Genomic DNA, 11,372 nt, shown 5'->3' with positions numbered 1-11,372 from the left:
AACAATTCTTTTCCGTATGTGTTTTCCCCGAAGATAAAAGCATCTAATCAAATTTTTGTCACTGTAAATCATGGGACTAGTAAAAAAAAAAAAAAAAATAAGACCGAGATGTAGGGAAATGACACGAAAAAAGATTCATTCATCTTCATATTTTTTACCAGTTTCATTGTGGTCAAAAGCAGGTGTTTCGAGCTATGAATCAGTAGTTTGCATTTTTAAAATTAACATATTGGATCAACACGGGGCGGCGGGGAGGGGGGACACATAGCCCAGCAGAGAGCTGTTTACAGAAGCTGCAGCAGCTCGGCAAGGGTTGCTACCAGCAGCAGACTAGGCTGTGTGAGTCCCCTGTTTAGTCATCCTTCTCCAGCCCAGTCGCAGATACTGAGGGGAAATGCACACAGGAAATTACAGGCTATTTTAGACAGCGTGTTTTATTAAACTCACTTGCTGATGCACTTCAGTGCAGGATGTGAGACTCAAGTACTCATGGCTCCATCCTTGTGAGTACTTTTCCTAAGTGAGTTCTCCCGCTAACATACAAGCTGATTCTAAACAATCCCACCCCGGGGTCACGGAGCACACCTCTTCCAACAGGGAGATCAAGTCAAGTGCTCACCCAATGCAACTGCACCTCTGAGAAAGCAACGGCTGGGTGCCTGGTAGCAAGCGACGAGATCCCAGATACATTTGTTGTAAACCATGGAATCAGCTCACAGCAGTGGGGCTGGGGCGAGGGGGACAGGCTCAACACACAGGCAGGAGGATCTAGTTAGGGATACCCAGCGCCCATGTCAAAAGCCAGGTAGGGAGATGGGTACCCGCAATGCCAGTGCTGGGAGACAGTGTAGACAGGAGACCCCAGGGCTTGCCTGCAGCCAGGCAGCCTAGCTGAAATGGGAAGTTCCACGTTCAGAGAGACACCATCTCAAAAATTAGAAGAGGATCCAGGATGATGGCTTAGTCAGTAATGTGCTTGCTGCACAAACACAGACCTGAGCTCCCTCTTGAGCACCTATGTAACAGCTAGGCATGTAATCCCAGCCTGCAATCCCAGCGCTGGGGAGGCTGAGGCAGGAGGCGTCCTGGGGCTCACTGGCTAGCCAGTCTAACCAAATCAGCGAGCTTCAAGTTCAGTGACAGGCCCTGTCTCAAAAGATAAAATGGAGAGTGGGTGTAGTGAGTCCACCTTAGGTGGCCTGGTAAATTCCCTGTGTATATGTGACCTGCCCACTCACGTATACGTACACACATAGCAATCTTTTTTATTATTTATTACGTATATAGTGTTCTGGGCACCAGATCTCATTATAGATGGGTGTGAGCCTTCATGTGGTTGCTGGGATTTGAACTCAGGACCTCCGGAACCTCAGTTCTCTCCAGCCCCACACACAGCAATCTTAAAAGGGATTGCTGAAAGTCATAGCTTCTTTTCCACCTAACACACCAACTTCAGTGTTTTTGCTGGATTGTTTCGTGGGACAGAGATGCCATTACGATACTGACCCTTGGCTTTGCAGAGGCCTAGAAAGATTGGCCCAGATGTGGTAACCGTACTACGAGTTCATTTAGGGATCCGTTACAGACATGGGTTTAAACAGCTCATCTCTTCTTCTGCTCTCAGCTGCATGAGGGAGACAGATACTTAGCCACAGTGGAAGAAGCCACCGCGTCTGCTGTCCCCTGATGCAGGCATCTCCTGGAGCCTAGGTCTCCTTCAAGCTTTCTGCTCCGGTTCTCAGGAAGGAAGCAATTGGTGCAGCTGTGTTGTATGTTTCTGACTGGAGAGGCTGTGGCCATGCTCGCCTGGAGTCTGCTTCTTGTGTACTCCCGATACCCAGCACGGTCACACCTGAACATGCACGAAGCATGACACCTTTGTTTGCATGTTTGACCACTTGGTGACAAAGCAGCAGGTAGAACCTTCGAAGTCTCCAGGACTTGAAAGATTACACCAAAGATGTTTTGCTAATTATGATAGGTTATTAAATGGTGACTTCTACTGCTTTTAAGCTTTTCCATCATCCTCCATGTTCCTGGTCCCTGCATCCTATGCCTAAGGCTGTTTCAGGGTATACTGCAGGTAACAGGGTTTTAAGAGTGGGGGCAGTTTCTGGGGGTGGCTCACTCCTTTCAACTCAGGATTTGGGAGGTGGAGGCAGGAGGATCTCTGTGAGTTAGAGACCAGTGTGTCTGCATAGAGTTTCCTGCCTAAAAAAATAAAAGAGGTGGGGCAGACAGTGCCTTTGTGAGATCCAGCTCCTCCAACTACCCATTGTGAGAGGAAGGACAGGGACCACTGGGCTGCAACCATGAAGCAGAAGCTGCTGGGAAGCAGTGTTGGGGAACAGAATTTTTTTTTCCGTTTTTAGACCAGGTCTCATGTATCCCTGGTTGGCTTCATGCTTGCCGTGCAGCTGTATGCTACCGCCCCAGCTGGGATTACAGGTGTGGTCCATGCCGTGTGCAATGATAGGGATTGAGTCCAGAGCCGTGTGCATGCTGGGCCATGTGCATGCAGAGCCGTGTGCGTGTATGCTGGGCAAGCGATCTTCTGACTAACAGCCTAGGACCACTTTGTTTGTGCTCTCGTGCCTGTGTTCATGTGTGTACACATGTATATGTGGGGGGATGGTTGTGTGTTCACATGCATGCCTGTGCCTGTGGAGGCCAGAGGTCAACTTCAAGTGTTGTGTTTCAAGAGTTGTCCCCTTGTTTTTTGGGACAGGGTCTTTTCAGTGGCCCGAAGCACACTCATTAGGCTAAGGGGACTCATAAAACAATAAAAAATAAAAATAAAAATTCTAGGGATCCTTCTGTCTCTACCTTTCTAGCTCTAGGTTAGAAGGTGTATGCCACCATGTGTAGCTTATTAATATGGGAGATGGGCTAAACTTCACAAAGAAACCAGGTAAAGGGTTCACTCAGTATGGGGGAGTGCCATGGGCTCCTGAGAGATCTGGCCAGGGCTGCCTGGGCATCAGGAACTACACCAGAAGTGTTCTCACGCTCACAGTGACCACAAAAGGTTTCTGTCATCTGAATGCTGGGATAGGGCCTTTTGTTTTTGTTTTAGAAAAGGAGTTATTATTATTATTATTACTATTATTTTATTATTCTGGCAATGTCCTAACACAAACCCCAGGAGACTAACAACCATAGATACCCACACAGTGAATGGGCGATTCTGCTGAGGGGAGCCTGCCTGTTCCTGCCCAGGGGAGCACTGTTCGACACTGCCAACTCCAAGGGCTTCGTCAGCACCTAGATCCCAACACTTGGGAGGCAGAGGCAGGAGGTGTGGGTTTGAGTCAGCCTGGGCTATGTAGTTAAGACCCTGTCTTAAACCCCCGGCCCTCAAATAACCCAAGATGGATATACTCAGATTATCACACTGTCTGGAAAGGCTGGGGTTAAAAAAGCAAAAGGGCAAATCCACTCTTTCATATTTAAATCTCTGTGCCGCACTACACTTATAATACAGTTGATATGTTTGACAAATTAATCTGCCTTCAACTAGACCTCCCCTTTATCAAATACAACGCTAGCTTCTAAGAAACACGGATGCAGGGTTGAAGGGGAAACCACTCTGGATCTCCGGGCTGTGAAGCTGCTCACTGACCTGTCATCTCCCTAAGTGTCCAGTCACAAAGCCACCCCCCACGGCTCGGGGCTGGGCTCATTCTTAATGAATACCTGTGTGGACACCATGCACAGTTTCTAGACATTCAGACAGGCTTTTGTTTTGTTTTAAATAGAGAGAAATGTGGAAAAGAGAAATAGCCATTAAAATGAAATTTGTAAAAACTGAATGATTTTTGATCATTTTAATAAATATATATCAAGAAAAACCTCACTTTTATTACAACACAGTCATGTACTAGCATCTATCACCTAAAATTTCAACACTGAAATGTTCATCAAATATTGAAAATAAGGGACAAAACATTACTAGACTATTCGGCCATAACACAGGAACATGTTTTAAAAATTGGTCCTTGCGGACAATTTCCCAAATGATCTACTCATACACTGTATGAATGAGACCTATTTAATATTAATAGCAATAATTAAAAAAGCTTCATCTTGGAGAAACTGGGAGGACTTACCTATCTCCTCCATTTGGCATTTGGTTGCTGCAAACAATGGTTTTTAGAAGGCCCAAGTCAACTAGGCCGATGCCTGGCCTTGGAAACGGGAATACATTTTACGAGGAGGAGCTGGCTGGACTGGGCCGTAGTGCCGCTGAGGACACGCGGCAATGTGCAAATCCAAGGTCTTGTTTGAGTAGTGTGTTGGCCAAATACCCAGGTAACAATGACGGGAGAGTCCCATTTCTCCAAAATAACGTTTCGCAACCTACAGTCTTTACATTCTTTAAGATAAAAACGTATTGATCACCACGTCATCTATTAACATTGTGCTTCTCAATCAACAGCGAAAGTCATATATAGAAACCACATGCTCTTAGGAGTCTAAACTCATGAAATGAGATGCAAAACAGGCCAAAGTGTGACGCACAGAACGCATGCCCCGGGCCGTGCACGTCACTGCACAAGGATACAGAACAACCCAAAGCTCAGAAAGCCCAGACCCAACGACGGTGTGTTTCCATGGACGAGCCTAGGCCGCCTCCACTGTTCCCATGGCCGTCCCTATTATCTCCTCTGCCACCTCTACCCAAAAAGGTCAGACCCACAGCCACTGGGCGTTAAAAACAAAGGAAGAAGAGGATGGTGAATCAAAAGCTGAACGCAATAGTTCAAAGTTAAGTTTCCAAACCGCATGGATCCACCCTGTGTGTTTTTTTTTTTACTATTTGTTAAATCCCTGCTGTAACTCTGATTTATCCTTAATTTTCACATTGGCAAAAATTAAGATAAGTAAGGCACCCAAGATCGCCCTGTATACCACGTTCCTTGTCATGACAGCAAGACCGCCCCGTCAAAGATGGCCGTGTCCACCTCCTCCCTACAGAGCCCATCAGAGACGGCCATGTACATCTCCTCCCTACAGAGCCCATCAGAGACGGCCATGTACATCTCCTCCCAACAGAGCCCATCAGACACGGCCGTGTACACCTCCTCCCCACAGAACCCATCAGACACGGCTGTGTACATCTCCTCCCTACAGAGCCCATCAGAGATGGCCGTGTACACCTCCCCCTACAGAGTCCATCAGAGATGGCTGTGTCCACCTCCTCCCTACAGAGCCCATCAGAGATGGCTGTGTCCACCTCCTCCCTACAGAGCCCATCAGACACGGCCGTGTACATCTCCTCCCTACAGAGCCCATCAGAGATGGCCGTGTACACCTCCCCCTACAGAGTCCATCAGAGATGGCTGTGTCCACCTCCTCCCTACAGAGCCCATCAGACACGGCCGTGTACACCTCCCCCCTACAGAGCCCATCAAAGATGGTCCCATACACCTCTCTAGTCACCCATTACCCAGCACAGGCAAGCGAGGAGCTCGCAGGGTACAGTCTCCACAATTCCTACACTGCTGCCCGCCAGGTGTTCCATTGTGTCTCGCTGTCCAGGACAAACATGTCACAACTCATGAAACCCTCCATTTATCTTCCTGTCCTCAGTCTTTCACTCAGAAGGAAATGCTGCATCATACGGAAGAAGCAGACAACTCTGCTGTTATAATGATCTGTTTGCCAAATAACTACCCAATTAACCGGCAAACATGTTGAGCTTGGCTAGTGGCGGGCTTCTTGGAGGGGCAGTGGGAATAATGTTGTCCTCAACCTAATCTACTATTTTTTTTTTTTAAAGAAAACTAAGATATACTTTCAAACACAAAGTTGGCTTTCCTCGGAAAATCACATTAACAGGTGGCTTGGGGATGCCTACTGTACAGATGTTTTGTGCAGTCTGCTCTCCAGGCAGTGAGACCACACAGTGTGTCCACTGCACAATGTTATCAGTTGTACAAAACTACAAAAATCCATTCGAGACAGAAGCTGGTCATGCTGCGCGTCCTGGCGCGTGCCGGCGGGAGGACGGTCACATCTTACTTCCTTTGCTGCAGCATAGTCTGGTGCTTGGGGAAAGCTCCTTTTTCCTCAAAGACTTTTTCCAGGACTCACTCATGTGGCTTTTCTCATTATATCCAGTCTCAAAATAGTCATAGAATTGGCCTTTGCACTCACAATCAAGGTCGTCCCCCAGAGGTTCTTGGCCAAGGGTGTCACTGTCTCTGCTGGTGTCGTGACTTACTTTCCCATCGCTGAATTTGGCTTTTTCCTGGACACCAAGTGACCTGTTAGTGACGAAAATTTCATCGGCAGGTGTTTGGCCGTCGCTCTTGTAGATGGGGGCGCTGCCTATATCAAAGTCCACATGGTGGGAACAGCTAGGCAATGGCAGAGAGGAGGAGGAAGAGGAGGATGAGGATGAGGATGGGGCGGCAGAGGGAGATGCAGCCGGGGCAGCAGCAGAATTGCTTCCAACACCGGCATTGACTGAAAGGGGCAGATTCAGGCAGTGGCTGCCACACTCCTGGTACAAACAGCAAGTGTGGACTTTCTCCCACTCCTCTTTGGCCACCCGGGGCCGTTTCCGGTAAGGACAGTCTTGAGCCAGGAACCACTCTTGGGCGGAGGTGCCGCTGAGGGAGCAGGCGGGGAGGCACCAGCTGTTCTGCATGAGGATTTCCCCATGGATCCTCTTCATCAGGTTGTTAATGAGGACGGATCTCCGCAGGTACACTTCCGGGTCATCGATGAACCTGAGCTTCTCCAAGGACATGTAAAGGATGTGGGCTCGTTCTTCAAAAACAGAGATGGTCTAAAAAAGGATCAGAGATGGGAGAAGGCTTAGGAAATGATGTTTGTGACGTCATCGCCCATTTAGAGGTTGGCCCCACGGCTATGGCTGTCCCGTGGCCAGCTGTTTCCTGACTCACTGGCGTGCCAAAGAAGATCCAATCACTGGATGGACCTCAGCAGGGCCCAGCCAGAAGGCTCAGTCCTTTAAGTCAGAGTGAAGGAGGCGCCAAGACCGTCAAGCAGAGCTGTCGGAAGTCAGGCCGGCAGCTGCTGTGGGGCTAGGGGGCAGGTGACCTGAAGCCACACAGGCAGGGTCAGGTTGACCTGGTTGTTAATAACAAGGGGTGCGCTGGTCGAAATGTATCACACGTCTGTGGGCAGAGGCACACTCATGCATTTCACAGCAGTGTGAAGTTTTGAATTTATCTATTTTTTTTAAAAAGATTTATATTATTATCACTATTTTACTTTCTTTGAGACAGGGTCTCTTTATTATATATCCTTGGCTGTCCTGGAACTCACCATGGAGACCATCCTGGCCCTGAACTCAGAGATGTGCCTGCCTCTGCCACGTGCGTGCTGGGATTACGGCCTGTGCCATCCCTATCGACTGAAAAATAATTTTTGTGTTTGAGGGTTTGCCAGTGTGTCTGTCTGTGTACTATGAGAGGCCCCACCCAAAAGAGGCCGAAGAAGGGCACGGGATGCCCTGGAGTTGGAGACACAGTCAGTCGTGAGCTACCAGGTGGATGCTAGGGACAGAGCTCACGTGCAAAGGCAGCCAGGGCTCTGAACTGCGGAGCCATTTCTCAACTCCAGTGTTTTAAAGATTCGAGATGCAGGTTCTAACGGGCACATGTCAGCGCCAGGACTGGGCCACCAAGGAACACTGCTGGGGCTCCACACCTACGACATACCGCTTGCTAAGAGGGCAACTGTAGTTAGAGGCTGGGACGGGTTGGGCCTGTCGGCTTGTGGAGAGGACCGGAAAGAGATGAAGACAGAAACTGGAGATGCGGATACAGTCCTGGGCTGTGTGGGGCTGTCACTGGGTACAGGATGGTCCATTCACAATTGTTATTATTGTTAATTTGCTTTTGTAAAAAACAAACGAAACCAAAAAACACGGCCTTGCTATGTAGCCCAGGCTGCCCCAGAACTCACAAGGTAGCCCAGGTAGGCTCTGACCTTTCTCCCCTTGCAGCAATCCTCCTGCTCTGCCTTTTAAGAGCTGAGATATCAGGATGCACAACACATCTGGCACATCCCAGTAGCAGCTGGAAAGCTGATACAGACACAGCATAGAGACTAAAGAGATAAACACGGTGCCTCCTTACCGACAGGCAGAGGTAACGTCTAAAGGTGGGGGGGGGGCAGAGAGCGGCTGGAAGCTGAACTGAGGAGATAGGCGTCTGCCCACGGGGCTCCAGCCTCACCTCACAGATGAGGTCAGAGGTGATCTGGAGGGAAGGTACCACCAAGGAAAAAGAACAGACGCTTAGACACCCGTTCTTCACTCATGCACGCTCCCCGCCGGGTTATTTCCTTACTTCGTGTGAGAAGAAAAATAGCTATCTCTGGTCCTTCCTTGGGAATTAGTTCTGAATTTCAACAAACTTGACATGTGTCAGGATGTATCACAAACAGCATGCCTGCTCTACGCACACATCCAAGGGAGGAAACACTGACCCCCAGGAGGTCAGGAAAACCCCTGGACAACCACCCCAACCAGCACACAGCAGTAGCCTCCTGGGCAGAGCTCAGACTAGGGTTAGGAAAGCTGAGTATCTGTCCCAACACATGATACCACAGAGCAGCCCTAGCTCTCAGGGGAGCCTGGGAATATTAAACCATCGGCAAAAAGATGTGAGCTTCCTTGCATACTCGAATTATTTCTGGGTGGAGGATCTCTTTCTGGTTCTTTCTTCAAGTACTTGTGAAAAGTAACACAGGCCCTGCCCTAGTGGGGGGGGGGGGCGGTTACTGCCGCGGAGGAGAGGGCTGGCTTGGCTTACACACACTGTAGTCCATCACCAACGGAAGTCAGGACAGGAACTCAAACAGGGCAGGAACGTGCAGGCAGGAGCTGATGCAGAGGCCATGGAGGAGTGCTGCTTATTGGCCTGCTCAGCCTGCTGTCTTATAGAACCCCAGCCCACAGCCCACAGATGTCACCACCCACCCATGATGGGCTGCACCCTCCCCCATCAATCACCAGTTTAAAAAATGCCCTGCAGGCTTGCCCACAGCCTGACCTCACAGAAGCATTTACTTAAGGTTCTGTCCTCTCAGATGACTTTAGCTGGTGACAAACTGACGGGAACCTGTCCAGGTCAGGTTCCCCCCCAAAAGTGACAGTGACCCAGGTGGGCCCTACAAAGAAGTGGCCCTCTTCTGTCCCTTGGATGGAACAATTTAAGGTCTGGGCATGGTTGAAGCAAGTGTGAGGAGGCATTGTAAATGTTAACAAAGTAACTATTTCAAACCTACTGTATGGCTGCAGCTGCTGAGGGGGGGGTGAAGATCCTCCTCTGGGGCGTACTTCCTCTTGAAGTAGGTGACCTTGGATGCTCCAATAGGATTTGGAATTCCCCTGTAGTGCGATCCTGCGGCAATAAATCAGATCGACAAATGACACGCGGCCTGCCAGAGGCTCGCCAAGCAAAATACTTTCATTTCCTTTCCCTCTAGTGGATAGCTTGGCTACATCCCCGCCTGTACACGCAATGATGAAAAACAAACATTTGTCTTCATGGTTGCTAGCGGACTGAATCCTGCGAGCCCGCGAAGGTAAGGATTTCCAAGCAGCATTAGAGGAAAATGTCACCCACAGTTCGGCATCTGCTAAATAGATGCTCGGGATCTTAACTGTACAGACAAACAGTAGATCCACGGGCGGTGGGGGGACTGGGACCCCATCTGAAGCAGGACCAGCACGGACTCAGACACCTCATGCAGGTGGCTGAGCTGGGCACGAAGCACGTTCAGGGATAATAAACAAACGCACACATACATGGAGTTACAATGGCTCTTCTTATATAGTAATGCTTAAAACCTGGAGTAATTAAATTCTGTTTCACTCTGGAAATGCTAACACACCAACCAGGAATAGAGCAGGGCCTCCTTGGAGGACTCTCAAACCTTTTCAGAAACTAGACTTTCATGAATTTTTTATTTCAGTTTCTTTTTAAAAGAAAAAAAAAGACCTATCACGTCATAAAACCTCAAAGGAACTTATTTGAGACTATTAGAATTAAAGCCCAAAAGAAGATATTTCTATTTTCTTGTCAACCGTGAAGAGGAGCAGCTTGAAGCTGTGGCAGGGGCACAGACTCCTTTATGCTTGTGGGACAGAGCCCTGCATGCAAAGACTGTGATCTGTACCTTCCTGTGGATCATTCACTTTCACGGGATAGAAAGCCTGAACCCAAACTTTTGGTGTCTGGTTCAGTTCCTTTAAAATACGAACAAACTAAAAAACACAAAAGTTCCAGGACATCCACAGCAGGAAGGGCTGTGGAGCAAGTTAAGTAGGATTTCCCAAGGGAGCACAGCCCCAGCTCCTAAGGAGAAGGCCAAAGGCAATACCTGCCAGTTGTGGGCTGGCTGCTCGGTCTGCCTGTAAAGGAACCTGTGCTGGCCCTGGGGGGCTTGCACCTCGGTAGCTGTCAGCCTCCCATAGCGTCTGGTACCCGGCGATTCCAGCAGCTCCTTCTGAGACAATGGGCTCGCAGAATCTATTCATGGACAGAACCAGCGTCATCTCTGACAGCCTTAGATCTGGGGGGAGAAAAAAGTGGTTGGGTGGGCGGGACAGGCAAAAAGCCCTGCCCCACAGCCAGCATGAGGACAGCCTTGGCATCTTCCTGGGCTTGGGAGGCTTAACTTCCCTTCATCCCAAACCAGCAGACTGCTTCTCCCAAGGACACATTAGCAAACTCCAACAGCTCTCAGCTTAGCCACTGCAGTCAGCAGCCTGCATCTCAGAGCGGGTCTTCAGAGTCCTCTCCTTATTGTTCTCAGATTCCCCTCAGCTCCTCAGACAGCTGCTCTGCTTCCCAAACACATTTTCCTCCCGACCTTACAAATGTACCTCTAAGAGGAAGGGCTAGAAACCCTGTGCCTCCCTCCTATTAATAAGGTGAAATCAATTTTCTATTCAAGCCCTTAGGAGTCCCCTTTGATGAAATCTGCTAACCAGTGGGGGGCGGGGGCAAGGCAGAAGTCCCTAGGGTCCTCCCAGTGCTCTCTTCTCTTCCCAGCTCCTTGGCCACACTCTCTCCTCCCGGGGTGAAGCAGACAGACACTTGGTAGTTGTTTCCACAGCCCTGATCGGCCTGAACTGGATCTGCCTCCAGTCAAAACACCAAGATGAAGACAGAAAATTGGCTCCAGTTTCCAGCCGTGAGTTGCAGTCCCACAGGAGCCAAGCACAACATCAACCAGGCAGCAGAATATTAAACAGGAGCCAGGGCTCCGGGCAGAGGCAGCCAGCGAGATGCAAGGCAGGAACTTTCCAAGAGTCACACTCTACTCTAGGGTTCCCAGCCTGACCTCAGGCCTGCAGGGAGACAGCCTGATGCTCTGGGATGCTC

General features: G+C 49.4%; 1 protein-coding gene across 1 annotated transcript; it reads right to left on the bottom strand.

The window, feature by feature from the left end:
• Positions 1–6,013: 6,013 nt before the first annotated feature.
• Positions 6,014–10,540, bottom strand: Sertad4 (SERTA domain containing 4). The gene is made up of 3 exons (XM_038309497.1): positions 10,366–10,540; positions 9,268–9,383; positions 6,014–6,796 (listed from the first exon to the last, which is right to left on the bottom strand). The coding sequence occupies exons 1-3, from the start codon at positions 10,538–10,540 to the stop codon at positions 6,014–6,016; spliced, it is 1,074 nt and encodes a 357-aa protein (XP_038165425.1).
• Between the last annotated feature and the right edge of the window lie 832 nt (positions 10,541–11,372).

Source organism: Arvicola amphibius, chromosome 12 (assembly GCF_903992535.2).
Source record: "Arvicola amphibius chromosome 12, mArvAmp1.2, whole genome shotgun sequence".
NCBI classification, from domain to species: Eukaryota; Metazoa; Chordata; class Mammalia; order Rodentia; family Cricetidae; genus Arvicola; species Arvicola amphibius.
The sequence above is the reverse complement of the archived record's forward strand: the minus strand, read 5'-3'. Positions and strand labels throughout refer to the sequence as shown.

Coding starts and splice junctions, on each gene's coding strand:
- Sertad4 (XM_038309497.1), bottom strand. CDS start 10,540: ATGACGCTGGTTCTGTCCATGAATAGATTCTGCGAGCCCATTGTCTCA. Junction 9,384..10,365: donor AGCCAGCCCACAACTGGCAG/GTATTGCCTTTG, acceptor TTATTGCCGCAG/GATCGCACTACAGGGGAATT. Junction 6,797..9,267: donor TCAGCAGCTGCAGCCATACA/GTAGGTTTGAAA, acceptor ATCCTTTTTTAG/ACCATCTCTGTTTTTGAAGA.